General features: G+C 42.3%; 1 protein-coding gene across 3 annotated transcripts in view; it reads right to left on the bottom strand.

Moving 5' to 3' along the window:
• The window catches only part of ARHGEF12 (Rho guanine nucleotide exchange factor 12), a 250,615-nt gene that overhangs the window by 163,873 nt on the left and 64,371 nt on the right, over window positions 1-22,371 (bottom strand). For 2 of the 3 annotated variants that reach the window (XM_028158388.2, XM_028158387.2), the window contains exons 3-4: window positions 21,667-21,752; window positions 20,156-20,212 (exon numbers count right to left, since the gene is read on the bottom strand). In XM_028158388.2, the coding sequence (XP_028014189.2) occupies window positions 20,156-20,212; window positions 21,667-21,752 (143 nt within the window). The remainder of the gene's footprint in view (window positions 1-20,155; window positions 20,213-21,666; window positions 21,753-22,371) is intronic. The other variant, XM_008150189.3, reaches the window with a different exon arrangement.

The following is a 22,371-nucleotide window of genomic DNA, read 5'->3' on the forward strand; positions in this document are numbered from 1 at the left end:
CCCTGGATCTGGGTGAGGCCACACGCCCCTGGGTCCGGGTGAGGCCACGCTCCTCTGGGTCCGGGTGATGCCGGATCCTGGGTCCGGGAGAGGCCGTGTGCCCCTGGATCCTGGTCAGGCTGGGTCCCGGGCCCGGGTGAGGTCACGCGCCCCCTGGGTCTGGGTGAGGCCACGTTCCCCTGAGTCCGGGTGAAGCCGTGCCCCTGGGTCCGGCCGAAACCAAACCAGAGGGAGTCGGACCTCCGTTACCACCATTTGTCCACCATCCAGAGCTGAGGGATCAGTGCTGACATGTACACATAAGGAACTGGTGGACATTGAAATTGGGTCTCTAAAGAACTGTTGGTCCAGAAAGAAACTCACTACAGACTGATTCATTTGCCTGTCAGCATAACTATTATTGCTCGTCTCACATTCGGTTCTTATAAGTATATCTCTAGTGACACATGATCTCGCTCATCTAGGGGAAATGATGAACAACATAGACTGAGGAACAAGAACAGAACCAGAAACAAGGAGGCATCGATCGGACTATCGGGCCTCAGAGGGAGGATAGGGGAGGTTGGGGGGAGGGGGGAGAGATCAACCAAAGGAGTTTTGTGCATGCATATGAGCCTAACCAATGGTTAAGTTCAATAGGGGGTTGGGGCATCTGTGGGGAGGGGTGTGGGATGGGAATGGGGGGATGAGGACAAATATGTGACACCTTAATCAATAAAGAAATTTAAAAAAGTAAATAAATAAAATAAAAACTCTTGTCAAGTACAAAAAAAAAAAAAGATTACTCTTTACTCAAAAGATAAAAACCATATAAATGTCTGGAGTGTCTGTTCTAGGCCTGTGAACTATGATGTTGGTATTTTAATGGGGAGTGCACTGAATCTATAGACTGCTTTGGGAAGTATGGACATTTTTATTATGTTAATTCTACCAGTCCATGAACTTGGTATCTTCTTCCACTTGTTTATTCTTCTTCCATCTTTTTTCATAACTTTCTATAGTTTTCTGAGTACAGGTCTTTTACCTCCTTGGTTAAGTTTATTCTTAAGTATCTTAATTTTTTTTTCACACAGGCCAAGGCTCGTAATTTTTTTTATTGCAGTGGTAACTGGGATTGTTTTTTAAGTTCCTGTTTCTGAAAGTTCATTATTGGTGTATGTCAGGAGCCAAGAGTTGGTCAAAGGATTAACTCTGACCTTCAGTAAGTTACTGAAACTAGGCCCACCTCCTCCTGCCTGAGGACAAAGCATTCCTTCTGTAGCCGCCCTTCAACTGCCACACCCTTTATCTATAGTTACGACTTTAGCCGATTATCTAGGTCAGCCCCCACCCCTCCTAGGCATCCACCCTTCTAGAAACCACATATAAGGAACGCTGTAAAAAATAAAATTTCGAGGCTTGATCAGAAACCCCTTTGTCTTGCCTCCATTCTTTGCGTCCCTTGTCTGTCTCTCATTCTCTTAGGTGCGCCGCCTCGGTACCCCCGTTAGAAGACCCCGCTGGCCGGGGCAGGTGTATAAAAATGCCAACAATTTCCGGGTGTTATTTTTGTATCCTACTACCTTGGCAAAATCATTTATTAAATCTTGTAGTTTTTTGGTGGAGTCTATAGGGTTTTCTATGTACTATATCATGTCATCTGCAAATCTTCCTTTCCAATTTGGATGCCTTTTTTGTTTGTCTGTTTCTTCTTGTCTGATCACTGTGGCTAGGCCTTCTAGTAAGGTGTCACAAAATATTTCACAGATCTAGAACAAAACACCAACAACATATTTCACAGATCTAGAACAAACACTCCAAAAACTTATATGGAACCAAAAAGGCTACTGCAATCTTTAGAAAGAAGAACAAAGTTGGACGGATCACAATACCAGATATCAAGCTATACTACTACAAAGCTACCATAATCAAAACAGCCTGGTACTGGTACAAGAACAGGCATACAGATCAATAGAACAGAACATATAACCCAGAAATTGACCCACTCCATAATGCTCAGTTAATCTTTGACAAAGGAGGCAAGAGTATACAATGGAGTAAAGACTGTCTCTTCAATAAATGGTGTTGGACTAACTGGACTGCTATATGTAAAAATGAAACTAGACCACCAACTCACACCACACACTAGAATAAACTCAAAATGCATAAAAGATTTAACTGTAAGTTGTGAAGCCATAAAAATCCTTGAAGAAAATATAGGCAGCAAAATATAAGACATCTCGTGCAACAAAATTCTCACCAATACATCGCCTAAGACAAAACAAACATAAGAAGAAAATAAACAAACGGGACGACATCAATATAAAAGGCTTCTGCACAGAAAAAGAAACCACCATCAAAATGAAAAGGGAGCCCACTGAATGGAGAACATATTTGCCATGATACATCTGATAAGGGGTTAATTTCCAAAATATATAAAGTACTCATACAACTCAACAAAAGACAATCCAATAAAAAAAAACAAAAAGGGGAGAAGACTTTTCCAAAGAGGACATAAGGCGCAGAGACATGAAGAAATGCTCAGGACATACAAAAGGCGCAGAGACATGAAGAAATGTTCACTAATCATCCGAGATGCAAAAGCCAAGATCTGGAACAGCCCAAGTGCCCATCAGCAGATGAGTGAATAAAAAAGCTGTGGGACATTTACACCATGGAATACGATGCAGCAGTAAAAAGAAGGATCTCTTACCCTTGGAGACAGCATGGAGGGGCCTAGAGAGTCTCATGCTAAGTGAAGTAAGTCAGTCAGAGAAAGACACGTATATGTGATCTCACTCATAGGTGGAATCTACATAACAAAATAAACTGACAAACCAAGTAGATCCAGAGACATGGAAGCATGGAGCAGACTGAGGGTCCTCTGAGGGAGTAGGGGGAGCTGGTGCTGGGAAGGGAAGAGATCAATCGAAGACCATGTATGCATGTATGAATAACCCACGGGCACAGGTAATAGAGGAGTGAAGGCCTGGGAAGGGGGGGACGGGAGTGGGGAGGAGGGAGGTTAGTGGGGGAAAGGAGGACATCTGTAATACTACAATACAACAATAGAGACAAATTAAAAGATAATTACCAAGAATTATATTTTGAAAATGAAAAAATTAGGTTCTTTGTAATGTTACGAAGTGGGGAAGGGAAGAAGTCATAAAAAACTATTCAAAAAAGGTGACAAAGTTTCACTATAACACATTCGTTGGGGGGGGGGGGGGGAGACACAACTATACTGCCAAACAGCAAATTAATGAAACCACATTTACTTTAGTGAAAGCACTTTTCTTTTCACCTTTGATTTGATTACATGATCAAGCTTCTCTAAGTCTCATGTCTTCAAAATTAGTTCAGGAAAGGGTGAGGAGAAAAACCATGTACAATCTCCTAAAAAGAGCTCGTTATTTTATGAGTGAGACCTCAGATAATCCTTTCACTAAGAGGCTCCTGGATTCTAAATGCACAGTGCGGCTGGAAAGAGGTGCCTTCCGTTCCAAGTATGCTGACTTCATTCTTTTGACTATCACTCTGACAGTTATGTCTCTTTCCTAAGTTACATTTTCTTCTACCTTAAACTTTTTCAGAAGAAAAATCCAAGATGAGTCAACATTTTATTCCAATTCTCTTTACTACAATACTCATCCCACTTTCAACAATCAATCAAAACTGAATGAGTGTCTCTAGTATGTAAAGCATTATGGGAGACATGAAGACAAATATAAGTACAAATAACTAGAATACAACGCAGGATGTCAAGACTCAGACAACAAAAACAGCTGAACAACTCTAGGGAAGTCCTGGAAGAAGGCAATATTTGAAATGGGCCTGAAGGATGAAGAGAGTTCTAACGGGAAGTTATACTGGGTAAACCTCTCAAGACTTTGGGAATGGCATGAATAAAGGAAGACTATGAAGCCATATTCCAGGAATGAAATTTTGGAAGAGAGTGCAGTACATTTAGGTGAATAGTAAATTAAAGTAGGATTATAAACTAGAAACAAATTATAGTATATCTTAAAAACTATTTGTACTTCCTTGCAAGTGAATGCCCAGATCCTGATTTTAGTAATACTAATCTTACAAAATATATAAGAATGGAGAAGTGAATCAATGTGAAATGAAAGTGAAAGAAAGTTATGAGTCTATAAAAATAGTCTAGCCCTAGCTGGTGTGGCTCAGTAGATAGCGTGTCGGCCTGTAGACTGAAGGGTCCCGGGTTCGATTCCAGTCAAGGGCACATGCCTGAGTTGCTGGCTCGATCGCCAGTAGGGAGCGTGCAGGAGGCTGCTGATCAATGATTCCCTTACATCATTGATGTTTCTATCTCTCTCTCCCTCTCTGAAATCAATAAAAAAATATTTTTCACGTGCACGCAGAGAAGATTGACTACTGAGGTTGCCGCTGGCTTTCGCTAGCGGGAGGGAGTCGGAAGCTCCAGACTGCACTGAACCCCACTTCCAACTGCACTGAACCCCAGTTCTGGGCGAGCCCCTGGGGACCCACGCTCTTACGGGGGGGGGGGGGGGGGGGCGGAATCTGGACTGTCAGGCGGAAACTCAGGGGAGCCGTGAAAGGCAGAGGTCTGGAGGCGCACAGAGAGGACTGACTGCTGAGGGCGCCGCTGGCTTTCTCTACCTGGAGGGAACCGGAAGCTCCTGACTGTGCTGAACTCCAGTTCCAGGTGAGAATCAGGGAATCCAGACTCATTGGGGGAGAAACTGGACTGTCTGGCAGCGGACAAAACTCAAGAGCAGCTTTCTCTCAGAGGTGCCTGCAGCGAGTACCGAGGGACACTGAGACCCAGGGGCTCATAGGGCACGGCTGACGGGAAGCCAAGACTGTCTGCTCAGCCCTGAGACTCCGCCCCATCCAAGCTGAGCACAGAGGCTTTTGCAATTTTGCAAGTCTGATCCCATGAAGCTGTCTCCAGCACAGAAGTTCTCCCAGCGTAGACACAGCTGATCCTCACAGCCAACTGGCTTGGAGATCAATTCCTCCCAATGACACCAACAACAATCAAGCCTTAAATACAACAAGGCTGAACACACAGCCCACAAAGGGGTGCACCAAGAGTGTCCACCTCAGGTAACTGGGGAGGCCAACCCACTGGGCCCTATAGGACACCTAGCACACAAAGCTACCCTACCAACTCAGGGAAGCAGTGAAAATGCAGAGACAAAGAAACAGATCACAAACAAAAGAAATGGAGGAAAACAAACAACTGGATATAGAGTTCAAAACCTCGGTTATAAGGTTTTTTAAGAATTTCCTAGAAAAGGCCGATAAATTTAGTGAGACCCTCGAGGATATGAAAAAGGACCACCTAGAAATTAAACATACACTGACTGAAATAAAAAATATTATACAGAGACCTAACAGCAGACTAGAGGAACACAAGAATCAAGTCAAAGATTTGAAATACAAAGAAGCAAAAAACACTCAACCGGTAAAGCAAAAAGAAAAAAGAATCCAAAAAGTTGAAGATAGTGTAAGGAGCCTCTGGGACAACTTCAAGCATACCAACATCAGAATTATGGGGGTGCCAGCAGAAGAGAGAGAGCAAGATACTGAAAACCTATTTGAAGAAATAATGACAGAAAACTTCCCCCACCTGGTGAAAGAAATAGATTTACAAGTCCAGGAAGCACAGAGAACCCCAAACAAAAGGAATCCAAAGAGGACCACACCAAGACACATCATAATTAAAATGCCAAGAGCAAAAGACAAAGAGAGAATCTTACAAGCAGCAAGAGAAAAACAGTTAGTTACTTACAAGGGAGCACCCATATGGTTGTCAGCTGATTTCTCAACAGAAACTATGCAGGCCAGACGAGAGTGGCAAGAAATATTCAAAGTGATGAATAGCAAGAACCTACAACCAAGATTACTCTACCCAGCAAAGCTATCATTCAGAATGGAAGGTCAGATAAAGAGCTTCACAAATAAGAAAAAGCTAAAGGAGTTCTCACCACCAAACCAGTATTATATGAAACTAGAAGCCCGGTACACGAAATTCATGCACAGAGGGGTGTGGTCCCTCAGCCCAGCCTGTACCCTCTCCAATCTGGGACCCCTCGAGGGATGTTCGACTGCCTGTTTAGGCCTGATCCCACTGATCGGGCCTAAACAGGCAGTCAGACATCCCTCTCACAATCCAGGACTGCTGGCTCCCAACTGCTTGCCTGCCTGCCTTCCTGATTGCCCCTAACCGCTTCTGCCTGCCAGCCTGATCACCCCCTAAACACTCCACTGCCAGCCTGTTTGCCCCCAACTTCCCTCCTCTGCTGGCCTGGTCACCCCTAACTGCCCTCTCCTGCAGGGTTGATCACCTCCAACTGCCCTCCCTTGCAGGCCTGGTCCTTCTCAACTGCCCTCCCTTGCAGGCCAGGTGCCTCCCAAATGCCCTGCTGGCAATCTTGTGTCCACATGGGGGCAGGATCTTTGACCACATGGGGCAGCTATATTGTGTGTTGCAGTGATGATCAATCTGCATATTACTCTTTTATTAGATAGGATAGAGGCCTGGTACAGGGGTGGGGGCCAGCTGGTTTGCCCTGAAGGGTGTTCCTCATCAGGGTGGGGGTTCCCTTGGGGCGTGGGGTGGCGTGAGCGAGGGGCCTATGGTGGCTTGCAGGCCACCCACGCCCCCCTGGCAACCCAAGCGGAGGCCCTGGTATCTGGAATTTATTTTCCTTCTACAATTGAAACTTTGTAGCTTGGAGCGGAGCCAAGCCTGGGGCTCCCTCCGAGGCCCGCAGCCATTTCTGTTGGGGTTATAATTGAAACTTTGTTGCCTTAAGCAGATGGGCCTGGCCAGGGTGTGCGGAAAGCTTTGCTTCCCCTGTTGCCGGTGGCAACCCTGGCCTGCTCTCTCAAGCTCCATTCTGACGCCATTTCTGTTTGAATTTGTTTACCTTCTATAATTGAAACTTTGTAGCTTGAGTGGAGGCTTAGGCCTACAACGGCTGGCGGAAAGCTTGTTTCCCTCTGTTGCCTGGGAAACCTTGCTCTCTGTGGCTGTAGCCATCTTGGATGGATTAATTTGCATACTCGCTCTGATTGGATGGTAGGTGTGGCTTATGGGCGTGGCTCGTGGGTGTGTCGGGGGTGTGGTCAATTTGCATATTTGTCTATTATTAGTTAGGATGCTGAAAGGTATTCTTTAAGAAGAGGAAGAAGAAAAAAGTAAAGATAAAAATTATGAACAACAAATACATATCTATCAACAAGTGAATCTAAAAATCAAGTGAATTAAAAATCTGATGAACAGAATAAACTGGTGAATATAATAGAATCAGGGGCATAGAAAGGGAGTGGACTGACAATTCTCAGGGGGAAAGGGGAGTGGGGGTGCAGGAAGAGACTGGACAAACATCGTACACCTGTGGATGAGGACAGTGGGGGGGGGGGAGGTAAGGGCAGAGGGTGGGATGGGAACCGGTGGAGGGGAGCTATAGGGGGAAAAAGAAAAAACAATTGTAATAATCTGAACAATAAAGATTTATTAAATTTAAAAAAAATAAAAGATGAAAACTGAACAAAGCAGTGAGGATGGAACGAAATAGTAAGGGATGAAAAATAATGTGACGGTACAATCAATGGCACCTCACAGTCAGTTGACTAGAGAGGACAAGGTAAAGGGAGAAGTCTAAGATAACTATAAAAAAATAAGACAAGGTTAACCAAAGAATGACAGTGCCACTGAAAGAATCAGGAAAACTGATTTCTAGCCATGATGAAAAATGATGAATTTCAAGTTGTCATTCTGAATTTGAAGGACAGAGAGAAAGTATTCAAAAAAGTTAAAAATATAAACCTGGTAAAAGTAATATCAGGGACAGAAACTCAGGTCATGTCTACATTTGCAAGAGGGAACAGCAATCAGTAAAGAAAAGACAAAATTATAGAGAGAAAAGAACCAAGTTAATACCGTATTATAGAAACCAAAGAAAATGTATCAGCATTGTCAAATGGTTCAGAGAGAAGGTGAAAACTGAGAATAACTTCATAGATTTTCAAGTCAAATATTTTAGTTTACCTTCCAGATAGTATGTGTTTACTTATTTTTTAAAATATATTTTTTATTGTTGACTAGAAGCCCAGTGCATGAAATTCATGCACGGAGGGAGGGGTGTCCCTCAGCCCAGCCTGCACGCTCTCACAATCCAGGACCCCTCAGGGAATGTCAGACTGCCCGTTTAGGCCCAATCCCTATGTAATCCGGGACCGCTGCCTCCTAAACTCTCGCCTGTCTGCCTGGCGATCACCCCTAACCACTCACCTGCCTGCCTGATTGCCCCTAACTGCCTCTGCCTGCCTGCCTGATCACCCCTAACCACTAACAAGCCTGCCTCATTGTCCCTAACCCCTCTGCCTGCCTGCCTATCACCCCTAACTGCTTGCCTGCCTGCCTCATCGCCCTATCCACCTCTGCTTCGGACACCCACCCCCGCCCCCCCACTGCTATAGCACCATGGCTTCGCACAGAAGGGCGTCTGGAAGGACATCCAAAAGGTCGTTTGGCTGTCTGGTCTAATTAGCATATTGCCCTTTTATTATTATAGATAGTATTACAAATATCTCACCTTTCCCCCTTCTACCCCCATCTTCTGAACCCCTACCCACCCCTCCAAGTCTTCACTACCCTACTGCCTATGTACATGGGCTATACTTTTAAGTATGTAAGTCCTTTGATTTATCTCTTCTCTTCTCCCCTCCCCTCCCGACCCCCACATCAAGGTATGTCAGCCTGTTCCATGCCTCCATGCTTCGGGTCTTATTTTGTCGGTCAATTCATTTTGTTCATTCGATTCCACAAATAAGTTAGATTATGTGACATTTGTCTTTCTTAGTTTGTCTTGTTTTGCTTAGCATATTTTCCAGGTCCATCCATGCTGTCCCAAACGGTAAGAGATCCCTCTTTTTTTTTTTTTTTTTACAGCTGCATAATATTCCATCTTGTAAATGTCCCACAGCTTTTTTATCCACTCATCTACTGATGGGCACTTGGGCTGTTTCCAAATCTTAGCTATTGTAAATAATGCTGCTATGAACATAGGGGTGCATATATTCTTTCTGATTGGTGTTTTGGGGGTTTTAGGATATATTCCAAGAAGTGGGATTACTGGGTCAAATGGAAGTTCCATTTTTAATATTTTGAGGAAACTCCATACTATTCTCCACAGTGGCTGCTCCAGTCTGCATTCCCACCAGCAGTGAACTAGTGTTCCCTTTTCTCCACATCCTCACCAGCACTTGTTTTTTGGATGACAGCCATTCTGACAGGTGTGAGGTGGTATCTCATTGTGGTTTTAATTTGCATTTTTCTGATTAGTAACTTTGAGCATTTTTTTCATATGTCTCTTGCCCATTTGTATGTCCTCTTTGGGAAAATGTCTATTCAAGTCTTCTGCCCATTTTCTAATTGGATTGCTTGTCTTCCTTTTGTTGAGTTGTATGAGTACTTTATATATTTTGGATATTAACCCCTTATCAGATATATCATTGGCAAATATGTTCTCCCATTCAGTGGGTTCCCTTTTCATTTTGATGGTGGTTTCTTTTTCTGTGCAGAAGCTTTTTATTTTGATGTAGTCCCATTTGTTTATTTTTTCCGTTGTTTCTTTTGCCCTACAGGATGTATCCATAAGTATGCTGCTACTTGACACGTCTGAGATTTTACTATGTTCTCCCCTAAGATTTTTATGGTTTCATTTAAGGCTTTTACCCACCTCGAGTTTATTCTTGTGTATGGTGTAAATTGGTGGTCTAGTTTCATCTTCTTGCATGTATCTGTCTGGTTTTCCCAGCACCATTCGATGAAGAAACTGTCTCTTCTCCATTGTATGTTTTTGCCTCCTTTGTCAAATATTAATTGAGCCTAATGGCTTGGGTCAATTTCTGGGGTCTGTGTTGTCATCCATTGGTCTATATGCCTGTTCTTGTGCCAGTCCAAGGCTGTTTTGTTAATAATGGCTTTGTAGTATAATTTGATATTCAATATTGTGATCTCTCCTACTTTGTTCTTCTTTCTCAAGATTGCTGCAGCTATTCAGGGTGTTTTATGGTTCTATATAAATTTTTGGAATATTTGTTCTAGGTCTGTGAAGTATGCCATTGGTATTTTAATAGGGATTGCACTGAATCCATAGATTACTTTGGGTAGTATAGACATTTTAATGATGTTAATTCTTCCAATCCATGAACATGGTATATGCTTCCATTTATTTCTATCTTCCTCTGTTTGATTTTTCAATGTCCTATAGTTTTCCAAGTACAGTTCTTTTACCTCCTTGGTTAAGTTTATGCCTAGGTATCTTATTTTTTGTTGTTGTTGCAATGGTAAATGGGATTGCTTTTTTAGTTTCTCTTTCTGAGAGTTCATTACTAGTGTATAAAAATGCAATAGATTTGTGGATGTTGATTCTGTGTCCTGCTACATTGCCAAATTCATTTGTTAAGCCTAGTATTTTCCTAGTGGAGTTATTAGGGATTTCTATGCACAATATCATGTCATCTGTGAATAATGACAGTTTTACATCCTCCTTTCCAATCTTGATGCCTTTTATCTCTTTTTGTCTGATTGCTGTGGCTAGGACTTCCAGTATTATGTTGAATGAGAGTGATGAAAATGGACATTCTAGTCTTGTTCCTATTCTTAGGGAAACGCTTTTAGTTTTGTTCATTGAGTATGATGTTGGCTGTTGGTTTGTCACATGTGGCCTTTATTATATTTAGGCAAAATCCCTCTATTCCCACTTTACTAGATTTATCAAAAATGGGTGCTGGATTTTGTCAAATGCTTTTTCTGCATCTATTGATATGATCATGTGGTTTTTATCTTTCAATTTGTTTATGTGATGTATCAATTTATTGATTTTTGAATATTGTACCAACCTTGCATCGCCAGAATAAATCCCACTTGACCATGGTGTATGATCATTTTAATATACTAGAGGCCCAATGCACGAAATTCATGCAAGAGTAGGCCTTCGCAGCCGCAGTGGCCTTGATCCCTCCCTCGCAGCTGTGGGGGCTGCCTCGATCCTAGGGCTGAAAGACGTCCTTCTGGACATCCGGCCTAATCAGCATGTTACACTTTTATTATATAGATTGCTGGATCCAATTTATTAATATTTTGTTGAGGATCTTAGCATCTGTGTTCATCAGGGATATTGATCTATAACTTTCTTTCTTTGTAGTGTCCTTATCTGGTTTTGGTAGGATAATTCTGGCTTTGTAAAAAGAACTTGGAAGTGTTTCTTTCTCTTGAATTTTTTTTAATAGTTTGAGGAACATAGGTGTTATTTCTTCTCTGAATGTTTGGTAAAATTCACCTGTAAATCCATCTGGTCCAGGACTTTCATTGGCTGGAAGTTTTTAAATAACTACTCCAATTTCATCAATTGTTACTGACCTACTCAGGTTTTCTTATTCTTCCTGAGTCTTGGAAGATTGTACTTTTCTAGGAATTTGTCCATTTTGCCCAGATTGTCAATTTTATTGGCATATCGTTGTGCAGTATTTGCTTACAATCCTTTCTATTTCTGTGGTGTCTGTTGTTATATCACCTCTTTCATTTCTGATTTTATTTATCTCTCTTTTTCTTGAAGAGTCTTGCTACAGGTTCATCAAACTTGTTTACCTTTTCAAGAACCAGCTCTTAATTTTATTGATCTTTTGTACTGTTTTAGTCTATAAGTCATTTATTTCCACTCTTCTACTTCCTCTGGGCTTTTCTTGCTGTTCTCCTTCTAATTAATTTAATTGTAGGGTTAGTTTACTGTACTTTTTTCTAGTTTCTTGAGGTGGGTGTGTAGTGCTGTAAACTTCCCTCTTAGCACTGCTTTCACTGTGTCTCATAGGTTTTGAGTGGTTGTGCGTTCATTTTCATTTGTTTCCAGAAAGTTAATTTCTTGCTTGATCTTATTGGTAAACCATTCATCCTATCTAATAATAGAGTAATATGTAAATTACCATCACTCCACTACACCCACGATTGGGCAGCGGGAGGCTGGGGGGCGGGACTCGGGGTGGCCTCTCAACGGCCAGATCCGCGGCCACTGAGGGGGGCTGCCGCGGACACCCGGCAAACTGAGCATGCTCCTTCCTGAGAGATGGGTGATTCCCTGATGGCGGCTGGGCCAGTGCAGGGATGGAGGGAGGGAGGGCGGGGTGGGAGCAAGGGGGAAGCCCTGTTCCCTGCACCTCCTCCCACAGGCATAGCCCTTCCAGGTGATATGGTAAAAAGAGTTGTGTTTTTCTAACTCTGTCCGGGTAAAGGAAACAAGTGTCTGTTGACTTCTGATCTTCCTCTCCCAGCCGCCAGTTAATCCCTCTGGATGCATCATATCCAGCCTCCAAAGGATCCGAGGGGCGGGTTCAACCTTCGTCCCATAGGTGAGGAAACTGACCAATAAACACATGGGTCTCATAAGTCAGTGTCAGCTCCCGCAGAAATCCCGGGTAGTAACTCAGATTGTATATCTAAGGGTATAAGTTCTTCTGTTTCCATGTTTAATTCGACCCCAGGAATCAAATAATACAATAAAGAATAAAATGAGTTCAGAGGGCTCAGCATTGAATTCCCAGAGCCTTTGGTCCCACACAAACCACAGAGCTCAGTTATCCTGAGATGAAAGAAAAGGAAAGAGGGTGAGCAAGGAACAGAGAACCTGTTTAAAGAAATAATGACAGAAAACTGTCCCAACCTGGTGAAGGAAATGTCACACAAGTCCAGGAGGCACAGAGAATCCCATTCAAGATGAACGCAGAGACCTACACCTAGATACATCATAATTAAAATGGCAAATGTTAAAGACAAAGAAAGAATCTTAAGGAATTGAAAGAGAAAATAAAATTACAAAGGAGTTACCATTAGATTGCCAGCTAATTTATCAATGAAAACACTTTAGGCCAGAAGGGAGTGGCATAAAGTCCTTGAAGTAATGAAATGCAAGGGCCTAAATCCAAGACTACTGTATCCAGCAAGGCTATCATTTAAAATTGAAGGTGAAATCAAAAGCTTTCTAGACCAAAAAAAGATTGATGGAGAACATTACCACCAAACCAGCAATGCAAGAAATGTTACAGGGACTGCTTTAAGAAGAAGAAAAGGAGAGAGGATCATAGCCATAAAGAAAATAAAAATGGCAATAAATAAAAACCTGTCAATAATAATCTTAAATATAAGTCGATTAAATGCTCCAGTCAAAAGGCAAAGGGTGACTGAATGGATAAGAAAACATGATATGTTCCTTGCTCACCCTCTTCCCCTTCGGGTATTCCTGTAACGTAGATGTTATTACATTTCATATAATCCCAGAGCTCCCTTAGCTGTCTTCCTGCTTTTTATTTCTTTTTTCTATTTGCTGTTCTAAATGGGTATTTACCAGGTGTACCGGTTAATAATGCGGATTTTGTAATCAAAGAAAACATGATAATTTCAAGAGAAACATCAAAATTTCTTTATTCAAAGTAATGTCCATCACTAGCTACACATTTCCCCCATCTTTCAGGTAATTTGTGGATACCATCCCAATAGAACTTTTCTTGTTTTGAGGCAAACCATTCAGAGACCCATTTTTCCACTTCTTCGTACGTTTTGAAGTGCTGCTCAAAAAGTGCATGTGTCACTGATTGATTGGAAATTGTTTGCTGAGCAACGTTTAATCTTTGTGCAGGTTGTTTTTGAGTTTGACATGCATCTTCATCCGATAATGCTTGTAATGGTTGGTCTTCAAACTTTTTCGGTTGACCTGGACATTCTTTGTTGTTCACTTTGAAATCATCACTTTTAAAGCATTTAAACCAGTGTTCACAAGTATCTTGAGATGGAGCATGTTCACCATAAGCTTCCCGAAGTATATGATAACTTTCAGCAGCACTTTTCTTCAAAATAATAAATTAAAACTTCCCACAAATGCTCTTTTGTTTTGGCACGAAATTCGACATTTTTAAGTGTAAAAATCTATGATGTTAACACCTTCAGAAAATTTGACAAATGAAGTTTTGAAGCTTGCTATCAATACAACAAAGTAGCATACATATCAAATTGCATATATATCAACATATATGTAACTCCATCTATTAAAAAAAACCACATTATTAACCAGTACACCTGGTATTTTTATCTTATCTTCCAAGTCGCTGATTTAATCCTCTGCTTCATCCAAATCTACTCTTAACCTTTTGCACTCGGATGTCGAGTGTGACTCGACACGGTTAGCATCGGTAGCAGCTCGTATGTCGAGCCACACTCGACACGTAGTTTCACCGCAGGGGGAAGGGGGATTTTTGTCTATTTTTCCAGTATCTTTTCTTGTTTTCATTAGCATGAAAGGACAAGTAAAATATAAATGCTGTCTCAACTGATGCCAAAAAAGAAAAAATGAAAAACCGATAACGCATGTGAAATTTATTAGGAAACTAGTACATGATCTTGTTGGGGAATTCAGAGATGGTACACTAACTTCCAGGGGTAGATTATTATTCACTAACTTAGAGCAACGTTTAGATGAAAAGCTCCATATAATCACACCTCACCCTAACAAAAAACACAAAGATTGTGTTGTTTGTTCTAACAGAAAAATCAAAGGAGGAAGAAGAGAGACGATTTATATTTGCGAAACATGTGAATGTAAACCAGGTCTTCATGTGGGTGAATGTTTCAAAAAATATCACACCATGAAAAATTATAGAGATTAAAATTACTCTTTGAATGTATCAATAATTTGAAATATAAAAAAATCCAAATAAATAAGTTTGTATGAAAAGAAACTCCAGTTTTTTATTCTACTGCCACGCTTTGTAAAATCTGGGGTATTTAAAAAATTAAAGCCCGAGTAGAATAAAGGAATCGAGAAAAAAGCAAGCGAGTGCAAAGGGTTAATACCTTCCAGTGTGCTCTTGATGTTAGATATATCCTTCTTCATTTCTGTCTGGTTGTTGTTCATGGCCTCTATTTGCCTTTTCTTGCTGCTGTAATTTGCACTAAGTTCCTTAGCATCTTGATAACCATTGTTTTGAACTCTATGTCTGATAGATTGCTTTTTCCCATCTCATTTACTTCTTTTTCTGGAGATGCCCTCTTTTCTCTCATTTGGGGGTTGTTTCTTTGTCTCCCCATTTTAGCTGTCTCTTTGTATTTGCTTCTATGTATTAGGTAGAACTGCTATGCCTCCCAGTCTTTGGGAATGGCCTTATGTAGAAAGTGTCTTGAAGGGTCCAGTGGTGCAGTCTCTTTGTTCACCTGAGCTGGATGCTCTAGGAATGCCCCTGTGTGCATTGTTTGGGCTCTCCTGTTGCAACTGGGACTTGATTGTTGATGTCTTGTTTGTGGGAGGATCACCTCTCTGACTTGCTGCCAGTGAGGTTCACCCCTCTGACTTTGTGCCAGCTCTTATAGAGGTGCTTTGGTTCCACTATTTGTGGAGCTCACTGGATTTTGTTGAATCTGTTCCCTTGGTGTGTCTATCGTGGGCCTCCTGGGAGCTGCTCTAGTGCAGGTGAATGTGAGTCACTGTCCCTTTCTGGCCCTGGGCAACCTGATTGAGGTCTGAGATGTTGAATCCATTAGTAGTCCAATGGTCAGGGACTCCTTAACCCAGAGGCTGGGTCTGCCTTGAGTCTCAGTGTTGATTGTTCCTGTTCTGGGCTATACTCCCATCCCCAACAGAGTTCGTCCCAGAGGTGTCAGCTGCAGGTGCTTGGGGTGCCACTGGCTTTTACCTCACTGAGCCATCCGGGATGGTGTCTGTGGCGGGGACCCAAACTGCTGTTTCACAATAGTATGTGTTTAGATTTCACATTTCAAGAGGTTAAGAAGTAATGATTTATAAGGACATTGAAGGTTCATACTGTAGAATGCTCTTTGCAAAGTTGAGGAGAAAAAGAGAATAATAACTATGTGAAAGTAAGAAACAAACTAAGAACTTTTCCTTTTACATATATGAGAAGCTTAAATAAAATTTTAAAAAATATGGAGAGTGGGGGAGGTAGAAGAGAGTAATAGGGGGAATAAATGGTAATGGAAGATTTGACATGGGATACTGAACACACAAAACAATAATATACAGATGATGTATTACAGAATTGTACACCTGAAATCTATATAATTTTATTAACCAACTAGAGGCCCGGTGCACGAAATTCATGCATGGGGGAACGGGGTCCCCTCAGCCCAGCCTGCACCTTCTCCAATCCAGGATCCCTCTCACAATCCTGGACCGCTGGCTCCTAATCACTCACCCGCCTGCCTGCCTGCCTGCCTGGTCACCCTTAACTGCCCCCCTTGCCGGCCTGACCACCCCTCACTGCCTCTGCGGGCTGGCCTGGTCACCCCAACTGCCCCCCCCCCACCACCAGCCTAGTCATCCCTCACTGCCCCCACTGCCAGCCTAATCACCCTGAACTGTGCCCCTACCAGCCTGGTTGCCCCAATTGCACCCCTCCCCCACTGGCTTGGTCACCCCCAACTGTCCCCCGCCGCCAGCCTGATCGCCTCTTACTGCCCCCCCTGCCAGCCTGGTTGCCCCAACTGTACCCCCCCCTACTGGCCTGGTTGCCCCCAACTGCTCCCCCCTGCTATCCTGGTCACCCACAACAGCCCCCCCAAGCCTGGTCGCTCCTCATGGCCCCCCCACTGGCCTGGTTAACCCATGCAGCCTGCTGTTCAGTCATTTGTTCATCCCTCACTAATCCCCCCTGCCGGCCTGGTCACCCCACGCAGCCTGCTTGTTCAGTCGTTTGGTTGTCCCTCGGGCCGGCCCTGGGCAGCTGGGCAGCTGACACCCGAGGCTTGCCTGCATCTTGGGCCGGCCGTGGGTGGCTGGGGGGCTGAGGGAACTGGGGGACTCTGGAGACAGGCGCCCCAGCAGGGCTGAGGGGAATGGGCGCCGCCATCTTGTGGCTGTGGGCACCGCAATCTTTGAGGGTGTGACAGGCAATTACCATATTCCCTCCTTATTGGCTATGGGCACCTCCATCTTTGTGAGGTGACGGTCAATTAGCATATTCCCTCTATATTAGATAGGATGTCACCCCAATAAAGTCAATAATAATACATTAAAAAAGGAAAACTATATGAATTTTAAAAACATGTACTCTGAAGTATCCAAACCAGGATGTCTCAGTGCTAACAGTCTGCCGTCACGGACTGCATGTTTGTGCACCCCACAAAACGCATATGTTGAGTGAGCCAGAGCAAGCCAGGGGAGAGCTCTCACCACAACCCAACCCTGCTGGCACCTGATCTCATACTTCCAGCCTCCAAAACTGTGAGGAAAGAATTAAGTTTCTGTTCCTCAAAGCAAGTCTTTGGCACTTTGTTACAGCAGCCTCCACAGAGTGAGGCAGCCTCAAAAAGGCATTGTTTATTTTATTGTACAAAATACTACCAGCTGGAACCTCTTCATGAAACCGAGACAGAAGTTAGGAGAAGAAGTCTAACTCAAAATTCCCTTGTTAAATCTCATACCCCACAAAATTTCTCCATTACAATATTAGCGAAAAAAAGAGGAAAGTAAGTATTAAAATTGCAGATCAAAAAATACACCTGTATACTAGTATCATCAACAGACTCCAGAAGGTACAGGGAAAATAAGGTGACAGGGAATAGATACTGACCTACCGCCTTGAGAGAAAATTAACAAAGGGAATCACTATAAAACAAACACTTGGGTTCCTTGTAAAATGCGCAAAGTAAATCCATCTGATAAAACAGCTCTGAAAATGGCTTAGAAAGTTTAAAATAAATATAATTTATACTTGAATAAATGACATTTGTGTTAAGTATCCAGTTAATAAATTTTACTCCAAGACAATGTATACTCTCAAAAGTTAGAAGCTGGCTGATTAAGAGACCTTGCGCAATGTCACCAGTTCTTTGTTCTCGTCTCATCTTCCAGGATGTCCCAGCTTCCCGTGGCTCCCAGAGGTGAGATTCCTCTTTACCATGCTAAGTGCACACAGACTGAACAAGTCTATGCACACAATGGACAGAATGTTTGTGATGCCAAAGAGATTGAAGTTAAATGCTAACTTGGTTCTGGTAAACTCGTCCTTGTGTAAATACTTTTTGGGACTCGTGGTTCAGTTTCTTCTACAAAAGGCGTTTTAAGGGTTGTCAGGAAACACACACCCAGAGAACCCACACCCACTTCCCTAGGACTACCAGCAATGGCATGTCTTAGCCGGTGTTCCTATCACTGGAATACTGACATCCAAATCCAACAACAAGCTTTCATGCATACCACAGATCCACAGATCTAGGAAAATGGAGTGGCGGGGGGGGGGGGGGGGATGCGAAGTTGCAAACGTCTCGAAATGAATGGACTATAAAGGTAGTGTCCCCATTCCCAAGGGGAGAATAAACCAACTCTACAGAGAACAGAAAAAAGTCTCGAGAAATTCAGAAGCTATTTCTTACTCATGTGGCGCCTGATACTTAGGAAGAGAAAACATAAACGTGACGTCTCCTGTTGAACTGCTGTCCTGTAAAAGGTTTGTTAACTACAGAGAAAACTCTGGGCACAAAAACCCAAGCAAAGAAGCAAGTGTATGTATCGAACAAAGAAGCACTTACTGCTTTATAACCAAACACTGAGGCCTCATAATTTTATCAGGAGATATAAATTATAAAATGTCATATATTATCTTCCTTTCACGTTTATCAAACTAGGAAACAGCTACCCCTGGGGAAAGCTCTATTTAATAGGCTTTTGGCTGTATTAGAGAAGACGTGGTTTTCCTTTGATGCTGAATTTGAAATCGTCTTTAAAAAAAACAAGAAAAACTTCTTCCCTAGCTGGTTTGGCTCCGTGGATAGAGCATCACCCTGAGGACTAACGGGTCCCAGGGTCAATTCTGGTCAAGATGGACTCAATCCCCAGTGGGGGGCCGTGCAGGAGGCAGCCAATCAATGATTCTCTCGCATCATTGATGTTTCTATCTCTCTCTCCCTCCCCCTTTCTTCTCTGAAATCAATAAAAATAAAATATGTTTAAAAAAAAAACTTATACTCTTTCAGAGATTAATTTAAAGTATTGGCCCCAGGCCCTGCCACTTTTCTCAAAAAACGAATGAGATGTCAACACAGGGAAAGGGGGAAAGTGAAACGGGGCAAAGGAAAGGGCAGTGGGCGGAGGCTTCACAATGGCCTCTCGGTGCGGGCACAGGGACCCACCCGGACGGCGGGGGGAGGCGGCTGCCGGCGGGAAGGCAGACTGCAAGGCAGCGTGTGCGCGAGAACACAAAGGGGGGTGTTCGTTGGTGAGTTGGGGGACAGCTACACTCCAGGAGAAGGTGGGGGACGGCCGGCCGACGGGGCTCTCGGCTCGGGGCGGGGACCGCGCCCTCTAGAAGGGAAAGTGGATGTTGGCGGGAACCTGCAAATCTACACCTGCGGCTCCCACCCAACCCAGAACACGGGTCCCCAACTGGCGCAAGCACGCGGATTCCGAGGAGCTCTGCACCCACCACGGAAGGCCCGATTTCGCCTGGGAGAAGGGGAGGGAACTACAGAAGCAGGCCGCCGAGAAGAGAGAACGTGGGACAAGGAAACAACGCTGGCCTGCTGCTGAAACCTGCTCTTCATAAACACTATCCCAAGGGGCCCTTTGGAAATTGTCCATTCATAAGTCTTAGGGAAACTTAGGACAGGCATAGACAAGTACTTCATGTTACAAAAATAAAAACTTAAGGTATTTTTGCTGCTGTGGATAAATCATACAAGCATTTCCAAAAGATGAGGTGATTAAAAATAAAGAAACAAATAAAAAATAAAATAAAAGATCCAAAGAACTGCTAACACACATTAAATTACCCAAATTCTACATGATCCAAACTCTGCCAATGGGACATGGGAAGAAGATAACAAGAAACCAATGCCTACATGTGACCCGGAGGAACCTGACCCAAAGACAGTGAAGACACTTTCCTCCATGAACAAAGTGCAAGAGAAGATGAGCAACGTGGCCTATCCTGCCTCGACAATGTTAGTTTCTGGCAGCCTTAAGCTTCCATATCACCGCCACACTGGCCCCGGCTCCCTTTCCCTGCAGTGCATCATGCCATGCAGAGCAGACACAGGAAGGCTGTAGTTGTTTTAAAAGGAAACAGCATGAAGCAAGCTCCAACGGTGCAAGGCTGATTGGCTATGTGAGCTTACCATATATCTCGGATCTACTCTCCTCTGAACTAGACTTTGTCTTCTTGGAGGAGCTATCTGCACAGGAGCGGGAGAAAAGGAGAGAGATATAGAAAATATGGAGACCAATGTAAGGGGAAAACTCATGGGGGGAAAGATGAATCATGATCAAGTTAAATCGTGCAAACAAAGTATGAACATCACAGGTGACAGCACTTAAGGATAGTCACAAACAGCACAGGTAATGACATATTTTACAGATTTACCAAAGAAAAGACAGTGCAAAAATATATATTCAAACAAAACAAAACATGAATAGTCTACAAAATACATCATCTGAAAATTTTAGAGACAGCAAAAGCACTAAAAGCTATAATAATCTCATTATGAAGCATTACATATCACTTTGCTAAATGTGTCACATCACAGATGAACAATACCTTGCTAGCAAGACAATAAGTAATCATACAAGTAAAAGCTTCTGTGACCCATGATGTCAAAATCAGGTGTCAAAAATTTTTTTTAAAAATATCTTTTAATGGAGATCTAGAAGTTACATATTACATACTCCCACCACCAAAACTTTCTAAATTGATTATTGAGGTTTCACTTTCACCTACTACCGAAGATGCAGGTAAGTTATTAGTTATTCACTTTCTATCCTTTCCTTCCTAGCATCTTAATTAGACACAAAAAAATATACTTTCTATTAAAAATTAAATTTTATTTCTAAGTGAAAATATCTAAAAGCAGATAGATTATATTTATGTATCTGGGACCTCAGCAGTTACTTACTTTATCTTTGGTCACAGGAACATACCACTGAATAAAACAGTATGTGCACAAAGAACACACAGCAGTTTCCAACGGTGAAAGCAGAATTATCAAGCAATTTTTATCAATTAAATACTTGGTACCTTTATAAGGAGAAAGCAAATGCCTGTATTTTACAAGAGGTCGAACTTTGTATAAATAAAGGCTGTAAGTAGGCCACTGACAGGAAAACGCTAGGAAAGGGTGAAAGACATTCTGAGTGCAGAATCCTCTTTGACTGAGCAAAGGGTCTCTTCATTTGCTTACTCTAAAATGATAATTAATTTTGAAGTTGCATTTTATCTACTCCAGACCTGAATTTTTAAATGACTATGGAAATTGGTAGTTGTTGTAGACTTAATTTTATGACATACTACTTACTTATTAGTCCATACCTATGATTTACCTTAATTCTAAGTCCTTGGTTGTAACAAAATACTCAATTATGATATAAAAACTATTTATATTATAATCACTATTTTTAAATATGATACACTTTACAATGAAGCTTCCATAGTGGAATACAAGGTATTGAAAGTTAAAAATGCTGCATTTCTCCTGAATGGAAAGGGTTTATGCTATCACTGAAGAAGGAGGAGAGTCCTAAACAGGAGTCCTACTTCTGAAGCAGGTGCTCCCGGCAGTTATGCAGCTGAAGTGACAGTATTCAGGCGCTCACTGCTTTCACTCTTCTTTGGGAGAACAAACAGTGTTTTTACCTGTGGGGTCAAAATCATGTGATGCACTGCGCTCCACTCTCTGCTTCTTATCAGCTGGTGACTCTCGGTTCAAAATACTTCCATGCCTAAATCAAATCAAAGCAATCAAACAGGCACAAGAGAACAGTCGGTAGAATAAAAACTCAATTTAAAAATCTCGTGTGTCTGACAGAGAGAGACCAAGAAATCAGTTACCTTACACTGTCTCATAAACCTCCCTATTTTTTCAACAAGTTTTAACATTCAGTCTATGCTACATGTAACACAGTGGCTCTTTACTTGGTTATAAAAAGTGCTTAGAATTATAAAAGTACTATTCAGGAATAAAGTTTGTTTTATTCTTAGATATACAACTTAAATTCTTTTAGTGATTTTCAAAGGCTACTCATTAATGTTTTCATTTAACAGATAAGAAAACCATGCCTACAAGTAGTTCAACACATTCCCCAAACCTAAGTACACCACGGTCAGATTTGAAATCACTGTAGAAATACAGCACTGATGTGAGCAGTTGAAAAAAAATTTTGGGAAGCTGCACTTAAAACCTGCAAATAGTTCTAGTCACAGCAGTCTTTCTTAAGCAAGCCCAGATGACACTAAAATTATTTTCTTATGGTCTATCAAATTACACTGATCATATAATGGCCGGGCAGTAAATAAGACTGACTATAATGCATACACAACTAATTAATTGAAATCCCAAGA

This window comes from Eptesicus fuscus, chromosome 13, assembly GCF_027574615.1.
Source record: "Eptesicus fuscus isolate TK198812 chromosome 13, DD_ASM_mEF_20220401, whole genome shotgun sequence".
NCBI lineage: Eukaryota > Metazoa > Chordata > Mammalia > Chiroptera > Vespertilionidae > Eptesicus > Eptesicus fuscus.